The sequence below is a fragment of the Nannobrachium achirus genome (assembly GCF_963921795.1).
Source record: "Nannobrachium achirus genome assembly, chromosome: 23".
In the NCBI taxonomy this organism is placed as follows: Eukaryota; Metazoa; Chordata; class Actinopteri; order Myctophiformes; family Myctophidae; genus Nannobrachium; species Nannobrachium achirus.
Window position 1 is genome coordinate 30,653,760 of NC_137830.1, and position 14,929 is coordinate 30,668,688.

At 42.2% G+C, this 14,929-nt stretch overlaps 2 protein-coding genes across 3 annotated transcripts in view; one reads left to right on the top strand and one right to left on the bottom strand.

The window, feature by feature from the left end:
* Positions 1-539: 539 nt before the first annotated feature.
* On the bottom strand, positions 540-2,741 carry LOC308308874 (CCR4-NOT transcription complex subunit 10-like; the record flags this gene model as incomplete). Its single annotated transcript, XM_080754332.1, has 1 exon — positions 540-2,741. One exon carries the CDS (start codon positions 2,739-2,741, stop codon positions 540-542), a length of 2,202 nt encoding a protein of 733 aa, XP_080610458.1.
* Positions 2,742-5,733: 2,992 nt separating this feature from the next.
* The window catches only part of tbc1d22a (TBC1 domain family, member 22a), a 175,038-nt gene continuing 165,842 nt past the window's right edge, over positions 5,734-14,929 (top strand). For both annotated transcript variants that reach the window (XM_080754694.1, XM_080754695.1), the window contains exons 1-2: positions 5,734-5,898; positions 9,162-9,218. In XM_080754694.1, coding sequence (XP_080610820.1) covers positions 5,837-5,898; positions 9,162-9,218 — 119 coding nt within the window. In that variant the 5' untranslated portion in view covers positions 5,734-5,836. The remainder of the gene's footprint in view (positions 5,899-9,161; positions 9,219-14,929) is intronic.

The following is a 14,929-nucleotide window of genomic DNA, read 5'->3' on the forward strand; positions in this document are numbered from 1 at the left end:
AGACTTAGTGTATGTATATAATAATAATAACCATGATAAACCTGGCATCCTTATTTTGTCATTATATGCACGTTTTTGAGTGGTGCTCCTATACGTCTGGCTTTGTGCGTGGATCTCCATGTATGGAGTTAACTGACGTCACAGCCCATACAAGGAGATGTGCACGTGTGTCGTGTTTGATACCATGCAAAGTGAGCACTCACTTCGCACAGGTGCGATTTTTTTATGAAAATAACCGCTCTACAAGCTCACAACATGTTGCATTGCATTGCGCTGTGAGCTTGTGGATCGGTGATTTTCTTGGAGGGAAAAAAAAGCATAGGATGAAATATGGAGATAGCTATACAACATCATAATAGTATTTCATGGTAATTGTCAGATTTATATAGCGCCTTTATCCAAAGCGCTTTACAATGTGCATTACAGATTTACACCGGGGATCAAACCGGGAACCTTCCGATTCCCAAGTGGTCACACTCAGGAGGTGTGAGTGTGTGTGTGTGTGTTTGGATGTTGGAGAGTGTGTCATGCATGACCTGTCATCTCCTTTGCGCTTCCTGGACTTGTGTGAAGGATGAAGGCATCTGTAGAATGGGCCGGACAGACTTCTGTGTGTCCGGGGAAGCTGTCTGGAGTGACTTGGGGAGGAGCTGGTTCTGTTTTATGATCCGCAGGGCCTGTTGTGTGTTCCCATTCTGCAGCTCTATATAGGCTCCCAGTAGGATGGCTTCGGGAGGAATCTCCTTTGGGTTCACCATGGAGGCAGCATGATGCAGGCACTTGCGGGCCTTCTCATACTCACTTCTTAAACTGTACGCGCTTCCCAGGTTGAAGAGCATCGTGGCCCGGGCAGAGCTCACACTGCTGGGGTAACACAGAGGAGTCTGCTTCCCTGAACACTCAACAGGCTCGCCCCCTTTGTCCCATCCTTCGTCCCGTACACTGGTCAGTGTCACGTCTGTGATGTTGTTGGGGTTGAGGTGGGAGATGGCGTCCGAGATCCTATCCAGGGAAATGAGTGCCTCTGCGGCATAAAGGTGACCCAGAAACTTGAGGGACCCTGAGACATTAGTTTGTCGATGGAGCTTTTCTGCATGGCTTAGGGCCATGAGGTTATCTCCCAATGCTAAAGCCACGTAGGCACTACAGGCCAGTATGGAACACCTGAGGTCCTCTACTTCTTGTTGTCCAAGAAGACATGACTGGGCTACAGGCAGGAACTTATCTGACTCCTGGTCTTTTCCAATGCAGGTATCACTGTACTCTCTGCCACTCTTTGGGCTCCTAGATTGTCTTGAACCTTTGGAGACGTTCTCAGCATCGGTTTCCTGCTGTTGGTGTTTGGGAAGGAGAAGTAGAGCATTCCGCAGACAGATAGCAGAAAACTCCATACTCGCAACTGGAATGGCTGCTGACTGGCCTTCACTATAAGTAACATTCTGGATAGACTGTGAGGCCAGGGTGATATTACGATGGTAGACCTGCCTTACAACTATGCCTTTTTTACTCGGCAGACCCTTGCTCTCTTGTACTAAACCCCCCTTGTTTGCGGCAATGCAGCACTCTGCCAGCCGTAACCACAGTCGAGGGTTGGAGTGGTAAACCTGTATTGCCTCCTTTAGACACTCAAATGCTGCCAGGGGCCTTCCGATGTGTAGTAGCTGAATACCACAATTATGCAGCAGCTCATAGCGCTTGTTGGTTTGTAGGGCATGCATGGGGATACCTGCAAAAGCATTAGACTGCTCATTGCTGCCACTCGCCCCCAGCTGTGCACAAGAGTGGTCGTTCTCTTTCAGGGCTTTCTTGAAGTAGAAAATGCCTAAATTGTGTTTTCCCATTGCAAAGTGTATGCAGCCCAGGTTGTTCCAGAACATGCATGGTACAGATTCACCTGTCGTCATGGCCCCGGGATGTTCTGCAATGTTGGAGCTGTTGAGTAGCTTGACAGCTTTTCTATAGTTTCCACTCAGGTACTCAAAGTAACTCTTCAGAAAGAGAGAGGGTGCAGAATTCCCTGCTATGTTCATCATATATTTAATAGCCCTTTTACATTCCTTTGGTGATTTCATCTGAATGTAGGCTCGCACTTTATAGTGGTGTATCTTTGATTTGACTGCCTCCGTCACAGCCATACACTCTTCCTTCTGGTTTGTTCCATCTTTACTTGATACGTTGCTCTCTCCTTTGTCATTTTTGTTGTTTCCTTGAACAGCAAGTTTCTCCAGCTCAGCCAAGTGACGGAGAGCCTCCTCTGGCTGGAATGTTAGCAGGTACAGATCCACCAGCAGGAAACAAACCGCCTGGGCAAACTTCTCAAATGGCTCCATAATAAACTGGTCCAGTTCTTCTCCAATGGAAATGGCCTCCGAGTACTGTCGCGTGTAATAATGAATAATGGCTTGATTGAAATTTAGACAACTGCTTCCCAAGTCATCTAAACCGCCCGTGTCTTCCACTAACGCGGTGCAAACCTGGTTCTTAATTGCCATAAGACTCTGCCTCAAAGTCCATGTGGTACTTTGGCCGCTTTTGTAAAACTCTGCGATAGCTTTGTTCATTGCGATCTTGTAGTCTTCTCTGTTGAATCCCTGCAGGGTTTCAAGGTGTTTCAGAGACTCATCATATTTCCCAGCTGTGAATGCTTCAAATGCACTTTTAGCCATTTCCACCTCTTGCTCTGACATTCTGGGGGATGAGTTACCGTGCTTTGCCTCATTTTGTTCTGTATTGTCTGTCATTTCCGGGTCCTTCATGATGATACTTGATGATAGGGGCGATGTATCGTAGATCATATGGACTTTTGAGGCAGTAAAATACCGTCCCCAAAGACACAGTATGTGCTGGCTATGAAGTGTATAATATAATATAACGTCACTGTGATGTCATATTTACCTTCAAGTACTCATCTCATACTGATGGCCAAATATGGAGTTCTGTTCAAATATAATGAAAATAGCCTATCTACAAGCTCACATGATGCAACGTGACGAGAGCTTGTTCTATTTTCACTAGCTATTACTGATTATTATATAATAAATACTACATATATATATATATATATATATATATATATATGAAAACAAATCTTTTTAATATTTTTGAGCGGTGCTCCTGGAAGGAGCTAAGCTCCAACATCTGGCTTTGTCCGTTTGTCCAAAGTCTGTTGTACGTCCAGGGTCACATTGGCCTACATCTGGCCTACATCTTCGCACAAAGTGCCCAAAGTTTGTTGTACGTCCAGGGTCACATACTGTAGGCCTACATCTGGCCTACATCTTCGCACAAAGCGCCCAAAGTTTGTTGCATGGCCAGGGTCACGTTGGCCAAGCTTCGCGGGACGGTTAATGAACTAACTCATAAATAGCATAGCTCACTTCACACTGGGTGTGATTTTCTTTTAAGCAAGTACTCCAGACCAGTGCTTTAACTCAAGCACAAATTTGACTGAGGAACTTTCACTTTTCACTTGTAGCTGAGAAGCCTATAGCTATACTATCAAAACCTCCACCGGCTGTCTGTCTGTCTGTCACGTCACACTTTCCCCTCATATCTCTGCCACCGTTGCCCCGATCGATGCCAAACTTTGAACACACACTCATTTCTCACATGGCCATCTTCTACCACCATGAGGCCCATTCTTCCAAAACACATTTTTGGACACTGCTCCTACAGATTTTGCCCTAATCACACAAAGCGGTACACAGTATCTATATCTCTAAAGTCAAGTCATCAACATGGATCTGTCCCATTTCCCATATTCCCTCCAGATTGGCTACCATTGCCTTCTAATGTCACTTATCTCCCTATTTAGGGAGTCTTACTGGTGTCTGACCAAGCGGAGTAGTCTTCAAGACTATCATAGATCTGATGTATTTGATCGATTTTGATATTTGCATATCAATGTTAAGAAAGTAAAAGTCAGAATCGATCCAATCTGGGAACCCATCGTCAAAGAAGAAAGGGCGACACCTATCGGTCGGCCTCTCTTTCTCTGAGGCTGTTCTTGAGAGACTAGAATCGATCAAACAGGCCTATTAGGCTACTCCAAGGTAATGAAATCCAAGAAATGCCTGGATCCCGAGGCTAGACCAGGAGTAGCCTGCCTATATATCTATACTTTGACTCACTCAGATAAGTTGAACTAGAAAAGAAAATTTCTAAGAAATTTTAAGTGTGCCTGCAGCTCGCTAAGTCTGTGCAACCTTGTGTAGCGGTTGGTGTTAGCATTAGCGTTACATTTTTTAACATTAGCATTTTTTGCATAAGCTTTAACATTATGGTTCTTCATGACACCACCCACATGTCTGTACGACAAACGGATCATGAGATAAAGGGTCTTTTGTAATGGTGTGCTATTAACTTTCTTTCCAATCCGCGTTACCATGGCGAATTTTTTTTGAGAAAAAAAAAACATTTTGAGAAAAAAACTTTTTTTGAGAAAACATTTTTTTTGAGAAAAAAAATTTGAGAAAAAAATTTTTTGAGAAAAAAAAATTTGAGAAAAAAAAATTGAGAAAAAAAAATTGAGAAAAAAAATTTTTGAGAAAAAAGAATTTGAGAAAAAAAAATTAAGAAAAAAAAAAATTTAGAAAAAAATTTTTTTGAGAAAAAAAAATTTAAGAAAAAAAAAATTGAGAAAAAAAAATTTGAGAAAAAAAAAATTTGAGAAAAAAAAAATTTGAGAAAAAAAAATGTTTTGAGAAAAAAAAAGTTTTTGAGCAAAAAACATTTTTTGAGAAAAAAACATTTTTTGAGAAAAAAAAATTGAGAAAAAAAAAATGTATGACACCACCAGCCGCGAGTCTGTACGACAAACGGTTCATGAGTTATAGAGGCACTTCCTGTTTGGCAAAGGGCACTTCCTGTTATAGAGGGGGTGGGGCTTAATCAATTACAGCTCATCCCTATTGGCTGGAAAAAGACCAAAGTTGTGTGTGCATTTTAAAGTTTAAATCACGTTGCTAGGCAAAAGTACGGCAGAGTTATGTGGCGCCAAAGTTTCTGGGTTTTTTTCGGAGTCCCCCATTCTAAGTCAATGGGGTTTTTGGGCGTCGTTTTTTGCGAATTACATCGCAATCGTATCGCGGATCGGAAAGAAAAGTAATAGCACACCATTCCCGGCCGAGCCGCACATTTTGATGTGTATATTGCGGGGGTGGCGTAAATCGTGCGGCAGTTATTACGTGCCGAAATTTCCCCCATTCTAAGTGAATGGGGTTTTTTGGCGTCGTTTTTTGCGAATTACGTCGCAATGGTAACGCGGATCGGAAAGAAAAGTAATAGCACACCATTCCCGGCCGAGCCGCACGTTTTGATGTATATATTGCGGTGGTGGCGTAAATTGTGCGGCACTTATTACGTGCCGAAATTTGCAAGAACATTACCGACCGACCGACCGACCGACCGACTTAAGTATGGCGGATTACAATAAGTGTTCTGCTATTGCATAGCAGGCACACTTAACTACCGAGTAGGCAAACTTTATCCACCATTGGCTATCAGTGGAAGAATGTAAAGCTCTGTGGATAACGTACCAGAGCTCCATATATGCTGCTGACAAGCCATCATCATACTGTGGAGGGTGTCGCACAGCAGCCGAGGAGCCAGCCAGCGGGCCTCACTTGTGATTGGCCGACGGCGAATGGCGTAAGCGTCCACGCGGGCCAATCACGGGGCACGCTCGTCACGTACATGTCCAACATGGCAGCTCTCTGACTTGTGTGCCGCTCGGAGGCTGGGAGCTGCAGGTGTAAATAACAAACACTTCGTTTTTCAGCGTAGAGGACAGCGGTACAGCCAGCCGCGGCCGGTCGTGTGCGTCCTGGACATCGTCATGTCGACGGACGGAGGCAAGAAGCAGTTCTGGAAACGGAACACGGCCAAGGTTCCCGGCAGGTCAGTGACGTGTTCCGTTAGCATCATGATTAGCCGCTGTTAGCTTCTCTCTCTCCCTGGTTCTGCTGGGGGGAAACGCAGCGAACTTCTCCCCCTCATCCTCGCCGACTTTCTCCGCGTTAAATCACAACAACCACAGCATATCGTGTACCTTAACGACTCCAGGTCGCGAATATACAAAGACCCCATGCCCTCCTCCTCCCTCTCAACTGCACACAGAGACACTAGTTTTATGTTTACATTCCTCCCAGTGGGGAAGCTAACTGGCTAAACGCTAACTGGGTCCATCCCGAATAGCTCAGGGTAGCTAACAGTCAGTTGGCGTTAATGACAGCAGCACAACTCGCCACGGCGACATGCATTGTTTTCATTGCATGTTATTACACCGGAATGACGGTGTTTACTTTGTCACCACGCGTGTCTTATGGCGTTACACGCTGGTGTTGTCTAATATGGTGTAATGACAGTGATTCAACTGGTGTTGAAGTGGTTCTCAAAGTGGGGTCGATGGACCTCCAGGGGTCCCTGAGGGAGTTCCAAAGGGTCCCCAGCTAAATGATAGTTTCTAGGAACCCTTGGGTCTGTATCTCTGTAACTCAGAGAGCGTACAAAATGAACCAAATGGACCCTGACTTTTAACCATTGAAACAAGCATTGTACAAATGTAACCATTTTGTACACATTTGTAACCATTGTAACACAAACGTAATCATTTGTATACACTGTGTTAACATTGATTTTACAATTTAAATTGAGGTCCCAGAGATAGAAATGCCATTAAATTGGGGTCCGTAGCCTAATGCATGTCAAACTGGGGGTCATTGAAATGAAAATGGTTGAGAATCACTGCTTGAGCCGCAAAGCTCTTCTCTTATATTGGGGTTCCTGGCATATCTTTAATTGATTCAAATGGTGTTATCTATTGCAGTAGTTCTTAAACTTTTTTTGGGGCTCAGTACAGTACCTTACCTTTATGTCAAATAACATCTTTCCCCATAAGATACAATACAGTAATGCATGTCACAAGGACAACTTGAGAGAACCTCTGTTTCCATTATAGGACAGATCGAAAATGAACTTGGCATTTAACCACTTTAACCCCAGCATCCCTATTCTGGGGGGATCATTCACCAAAAATCTAGAAGCTCACAACGCGTCACATTGTTCTGACCTGTAGTGAGCTTGTAGATCTGCTATTTTTGGTGAGGAGACTTGATGTACTGTTGGCTGAAAAAGATCACACCAAGTACAGTCCAACTCAGGTCCGTTTTACTAAGTAGACGTGGTTAACCTGAGGTGATATTGCCAAATTCCATTTATTATCAAAGTATTCTGAGGCACTCCTGGACTTACCTCACAGCACCCTAGGGTGCCACTGACTGTACCCACTTTGAGAAACCCTGGTCTAATGGTGTAATAACAGTGATTCAACTGGTGTTGTCTTATGGTGTAACAGTAGCTGCAAATTGCAACACTATATATTTTTTTTAATATGTTGAATCTGGGGTTGCAATACCTCCCATAGGCAGCCAATGCATCAAAACAGTTTTTTGCTATCTGATTGTATTAAACAATGTCAAACTCTAATTCAATATTGGGGCTGTATGGAAAGCTTAGAGTATCCTCTTTCTATCTGCAAAGTGAGAGATTTTTTTTCTAAGTGCTGGAGTTTGGAAGCCCCCGTTGGGAAGTCACTCTGCGGTCCTGTGTACCTGCTGGTTCTAAATGTTATATAATGCAGGAGGCAGCGGGACATGGTGTTATAGAAGACGAGTGCTTCAAAAACATGTCTTCGTTCTCGGATGTATTGACAGATATAACTCATAACATGTCTACGCTAGGCTTGTCACGATACTGGATTTCTAACTTGGATACAATATTTTGAAACATTTCGATACTCGATACCATTTTCGATACCACGCAACCAAAGCGATTTCAGTGCAAAAAATACAGAACTTCTTGAGGTAGATGGTAGTGCACTTTTTAAAGGCCTGCCTTTGATTTTTTCACATTCTAAGTACAAATAGGCCTTTAAAATAACTAGGAATAAGCCAAAGTAGGAAGGACACACATAAAATGAATGTTGGTGTAAACCAACGAGAGAGGTAAAAACTGATCAATATTATCGATATTATCGATATTATCGATATTATTGAAACTATGGAAAAGTCATATTGAAAATCGATACTATATTCAAAATCGATACTTTTCGATAAATCGATATTTTTGACAACACTAGGTTTTTATGAAACAAACACTTTGCAGATAGAAAGAGGATACTCCAAGCTGTCCATACAGTACCAATATTGGTGAGTTTGATGTTCAGATAGCAAAAAACTGTTTTGATGCATTGACTGCCTATGGGAGGTATTGCAACCCTAGATTCAACAATTTGTGGCTAGTGTAACAGTGATAACACAGTTATAACTGGTGTTGTTTCATGGTGGTGTAACAGTGATAACTATCGTTGTGAGATTGTTTTTGTTGCAGTCTTGTTGTTTTGTTGTTTTGTCCAGTTGTTTGTGTTGAACATGTAATGGACCGCAATGGAGTGTTTTTAACTTGTTGTACTGCCTGTATCTAAAAAATGGTCAATATAGAATTCAGTCAGGTGACTGGTGTTGTTTCATGGTGTGAAAGCGATAACTGGTGTTGTGTATCGTCGTGTTGGACTTAAACCCTCAGTGCCCCTACCTGTACTTACTACACCAAACCCCTGAGAATTGGGATGCTAGGGTTCAAGTGGTTAATGTAAAAAACTAAGTTTCCATCACACAAAGATTTAGCTGTAGTAACTCTGAGGACCCCTTAGGAATCCCGGACCACCTGTTGAAGACCACCGTCTGGTGCAGTCAATATGCTCTGAATTTCTGTTGACTTACTCTAGTTCATAGCCTATACTATAGTTAGTAAGACTGATCTATAAAATACAGACGGATGCAGCGCTAGACGCTAGTGTGAACTGATTATGTCATGTAATTTGTAAGAATGTCACGCTATCGCCACTTTTCCAATTTAAAATTCAGCAGAAAAAGTACTCTAGTCCTAGCACTTTGCCTTTTCTTCATAAAAGGCAGGGAGTGTGAACTTTTGGTGCAACAGTCATAACTGGTGTTGTCTTCAATTTGCATTGTCGTTTTAGGGTGCGACAGTGATAGCTGGTGTTGTTGCAGACTACCAGAGCTTTTCAGGCAAAGCGTCGAACTACCATTGAGTTTACTGAATATGGTCCACTTACTCCTCTTCCTCTTGTCTGTCCACAGCATCCAACATGTGTACGGTGCTCAGCATCCACCCTTCGATCCCCTGCTCCATGCAAAGTAAGTCACATTTAAATGATGTATTTTCATCCTGTTGACAGTGCATTCGGAGGTTCCTCCACTTTAGTGGGCCAGTAGGTTGCTTTGTGTGTAAATATTTCTCTCATTTCAGAAATTAGCTCAACACTAGTAAGCATTTGAGCTATGGCTTGTAATTGTGCACCAGTCTGTTTAATTGTTAGAATAATCCCTCTGGCGCAGATTATCTCTTAAGCACCTTGTTTGGTTTGTCAGTGCATCGTTTCTCTGCCAGGAGATTGAATATCTTCCTTGACGGATGATTCTACTATGGCTATGGCTGTGTGGACAATGGCTAGTAATACATTATGTATGACCTGTTAAAATCTGTTTTTTACAAGGCTATAAGGCTTTCATAAGGCTGCTCCATTGTAGCATTACACTTTCAGTTCTTTGTTATGAGGCCTGTACTGTTCTCATAAAGGAACTGAACCTTCCTGAAAATCCAGTTAATTGATTTCTAAGCAGATAGGTTTAAGGAAATGAAGCCTGCTGCTCTTAGGTTTGGCTTTATTTTCACTTTGGATTATTATTGTAATAATCACGGCCCCAGAAAGCAGTCAGTCATCACCCAGGTGTTTATAGGCTGAGGTTACGTACTGTAGCTAAGCTCAGCGATTCCCAACCTGTGGGCCATGAGGGCAATGCAAGTGGGCACCCAAGTAATCGGCACAACTCTTAAGATGAGTTGTTTAAAGGGATATTCCACTTTCAACAGGGAGCAGTGGAAGGGCCTCTCTCCACATACACACCCATTGTAACTTCAAACTCCATTTTAACCATGATAGATTAATTAAAAACACCCATTATTTTTTTCTGGTGACTCATACTACCCTCCTAATACGTAATACGTTTTTCATTTATTTTTAATAATTATTTGGGAAAATGGAAAAAATGAAATACAAAAAGATTATTATTAAAAATAAATGAAAAAAGTTATCGAAAAAACACGGCCTGCTCACATATTAGGAGGGTAATATGAGTCACCAGAAGAAGATAATGGGTGTTTTTAATGAATCTATCATGGTTAAAATGAAGTTTGAAGTTACAATGTGTGTGTGTGGGGAGAGGCCCTGGGCCTGGTAACATTTACATAAAATATCTAAATATTCAATCAAGCAAATTAAAATCTGTTCAGGGCCAGGCCAGGGTGTTCATAAAAGCCTGATTAGATGATAAAATTACCAAAAGTTTTTTTGAAAGTGAAACTCCCTTTAATGATAACACATTGGGTCCAGACTGCCCAATCCACTGAGAGGACTTCATTCACCAGTTTGTTCAGTGTTAAGCTGAAACACAGACAGTTCACTGACTGGATCAGTCACTGTGACATGTACAGGTGACCGTCGCTTCCGGCTGTGGGATCTAAAGGCACTGCCATTGCCTCGTGCACTCGAAATGTACCACACATATTTCAATAATGTGTAAACATGTTTGTTTATTCAATTGATGAATGGCCCAAACTACACAGTTTATACCCAGACCACCAGGTACTGTATGTTGATGTTAAGTGATTGGTTTGGGATAATTGAATCCTCCCCCCCTTGGAAATTGCTAAGAGTGGAGGCACTGTCAGACTGGAGCATTCAGTCTTTAGTCTGATATCAGGATATGCAGGGAGATGAGACAAGGTTAGAGTTATAAAGTGATTGTATTGCTCTTCATTTGTTTACATATCATCCCGTGTGTGTGTGTGTGTGTGTGTGTGTGTGTGTGTGTGTGTGTGTGTGTGTGTGTGTGTGTGTGTGTGTGTGTGTGTGTGTGTGTGTGTGTGTGTGTGTGTGTGTGTGTGTGTGTGTGTGTGTGTGTGTGTGTGTACTAAGGACCTATATATATGTCACGGTTTGTTAGAGAAACAGGACGGTCGAGAAACGGAGCACTCGTGGTGCCGCACGGGGCGGAACAAGCGGTCGTCCACAACAACGTGCTCCAGGCGGAGCCGCTCGATTGTCCACGACATTGCAAGCGGCGCGAAGGCCAGCGGACCTTGGTCCTGCTCTTCGCCCCCGAGCGCCGCAGGCGCGAGTGGCCGCGAAGTTACGAAGCCGTGGTGAATGCAATCGTTATATTAAAGCCCACGATAAACGCTCATAGTAAGCTAATGGCTAAGCTATTGGCTAAGCTAATGGCTAAACACCGCCCAGCTAGGCTAGTAAATAAAGAAAGAGTCGCAAACGAGTGACGTCAGCGCCTGCACTAGTGAATGGCTGTCTATGGGCTGTCGTCGCCATCTGTTGGTGATTAGTGTGTGGTGAACGTCAAAACAAGCGCTCTTACAATGAACGTCCTGAGTTACCCAAACATACTGTAACATATATATACTGCTTATAAAATGACGTTGCAACATTTCTGCCTACGTAAACAGACTGGTACAAACAGAGCCTTCTCTATTTCTACCAGCCTGTGCGTGTGTGGGGCTGCGTGAATGAGAGTAACTTAATTTCTCCACATCGCCACTGTGCCTAGTGTCAAGCAGCTCCATTTGTATTTGTGAAGCGGTCTTAACACCGTTGTTGGAATGTTCTGGCTGTGCAACATACATTTTCACATAAATACACTAAACTGAGAGGCACTCGCCAGTCGCCATTGTGGATGAATAAAGTTGTTTCTATTCCTGCGGCCGCCTTTCAACAGCTCTAAAGAGAAGCGGGTCGCAGCCACCTGTAAACATGTGATGTGACAAAAGGAAGCTGATTCTACTTCTGAAAATCTAACAGTTCTTTCTGTATTGCCTCCAGATGTTTTGGCTATCCAGCCTTCATCAGTGTCATTTGGAATGTCGAGGCAGAAATGACATTTGACTTTCAAAATCTTAAACACTGCCCAGTTGTTGATTTTTATATTATATAAAAAGATTGTGCACATAATGCATGTACTAATGGTCAATACGCCTATATTCACAACACAGCACTTGCCTCCTATTGTCAAGAATATTCTTTTATTTCTGGTTGTCTCAGAGTTTAACTGACTTTGGACAGTTTGACAACTATTAACTATTGCAGAGTGATCCATTTTTACCTTCTGATTGTTTGTACTTAGTGTTGAAATAATGACTCATGTAGCCTACTGGACTGGTATATTAATCCCTCTAGTGTTTCAGCGGCGTGAGCGTCAATACAGCACGCTTGAGCATTGACACTCCTCCGGGCAGGTTGGCAATAGGCTGGGGGTAAAGATACAAAGGATGCGTAAGTGATGTCACCGCCCCCACACTGTGGAAAAACTCCCCATTGCACTTAGAACTACAGACTCACTCCCAAGCTTCCCCTGTGGTCTTCAGACTCCCCCATAGCCCATAACACTTACCGTAGCACTTGCCTACCCTCAATGACCATACATGCAGTTTAGATAGCATTTTTTATATGTTATATGATTTTTATAGTTTTTACTGAATAAGTGCTTGGTCTACCCAAATCTTTCTTAGATTACTATTTCTATGCATTTGATATATTGATGTATTAACTTATTGTAAATCACTCTGGATTAAGAGTGTCTGCTAAATGCCTAAATTGTAAATTGCATTAGAAATGTTTCTTAAATCACTGTTTATTTATCTTATGCTGTAAGGCTTTGACTGTACTTGTTAAAAAACAAATATTAAAAAAAAGATAATAATAATAATAATAAATAAACATAAATTGCTAGTTTAATTTAGGACAATTCTTGCCCATATAAGGATGTCGGTTTTTATATACCGGTATAAACAGTTAATTTATCCATTTGCAACTCAGAACGTGTACAAATGAAACATTTGTTCCAGTTGTTCTGCACACTCAGAGTTGAATTAACACTGACAATTTTACATTGTAGTAGTATTAATTAAAGTATTGGGGGTTAAGTACCCCTGAGCAAGACACTTAACCTTCAACTGATCCCCTGTGTGCTCCCTCTGAGCTGGGTTAATGCAGAGAAGTAATTACCCCTGGGGGATCCACTACAAATCCTGCTATTGCAACACTTCATTGTCTGATGACTCATGATTAGAGACCCGTGCACCCCATTGTGATGGATGACTGTACATAGTTTGCCTGGCTGTTTGACTTTTCATTGAATGTTATGCCATCTGAAAATGTGGGCCAGGCCTTATTATCAACCGAAGGGTATTTGACCTCATTAATGCTCTTTGTGGCTAAAATGGAAGCAAATCACAGCATTGATATAGTTGGTCCCTCCTTTGCTACTGCAACGTCCTCCATTATTCTGGGATGGCTATGCTCCACACAGGTTTTTAAATTGGGGGCCAAGTGGAAAAGAGAGGAAAATTAATCATATATATATTTTTAATTATATACATTTATAAGATTATTGTTTAACCACTTCAACCCTATTTTTGGTTATGTCATTGTTGTCAAGGCTTTTCAAAAGTGTTTGAAAATGGTGAATATACCTGATCTACAAGCTCACAATGCATCACACAGTGAGCTTGTAGATTAGATTTCTCAAATTCTGCCCGAACCTGATCCTACCCGGCCGGGCCGGGCCCCAAAATGTATGCTAATAGTCTGAGACGAACCTCGGGCTCCACAAAAAAAGAAAGAAAGAAATATCTATTGCCCCCCAAAAAAAAATGTCAACTGCCCCTAGCGCACTAAATATTGATATGAAATTATGCCCATGTCATTCAACCCGCACGCACACACGCACGCACACATGCACGCACACAAAAACAACACAGCGATACACAACATCAGACAATTTGAGAATTCAGAAATGATCCTATTATTTATGCCAGTCAATATTTAATGGTGGATGTCCACAGATGTTTCATTTGCTTCCCCCTCACTGAAGTTTTGAAACAAGAAGAGAAGTCTAATAATATGAACTCGCCTCTGTCTTTTGTCATGGTAATCGTTTTCTTTGTGGTGGAACATAACAAAAACTGCAACACAATTCTCTATCTATTCCCTCCGTGCAAACCCCTCTCTCTCACCACCGAAAAGGAATTGAGTTGAGTTTAATTGAATTTCCTTTTATTGTAGTGTCTCTATCCCAGCATGAAGTCAAGGAGCCCTCACTGCACAAAGGATGAAACAGCCCGGTGAAAAAGCTGTCTTTTTAGTGAGGTGTCCGAAACCTGCTATTTATTTAGTTTCCATCCATCGATCTGTTTTTGAAGTGGAGAACTGGACTGAAAAGGCACTGGCGTCTCGTGTTTCATCTCCTCGAGTTTTCTTTGTCATTATATGCAGTAAAAAAAGGCACACTGTGCGCAGAATTAAAATATCTTCTATACTGTAACTGAGATGAATGTTGGTGATGAGACACCTCTGTCCAGATAGGGCTGCGACTTTTGATTATTTTCTTTTTATATTTGATTATAAGCGATTATTATATCGATTAGCTCACTTGTAGATATGCTATTTTCCTGGGTGCTACCCTCCCTCTGCCAACCTGGGGTGAGCAACCGACCTCATGCTTCCTTCTATGCATGAGAGTCCAAGCTGCTTCTTTTCACCCGACAGGGGAGAGTTTCCCCTGCTGGACGTAGCGTGTGGAAGGAACACACTATTCCAACCAGTTCCTTTAACGGTCGGCTAACCGGTTAACCGCTGACATCCCTAATCTACAAGCCATTTGATAGAGAGTGAAAAAAATACTGTATCAAGTACGTATATTATAAGTACCTTTTATCAATTATAGAGGGTTTAAGTGGTCCCGGATATGCAGCTCTGCATCGTATCGTCCCATCCCTA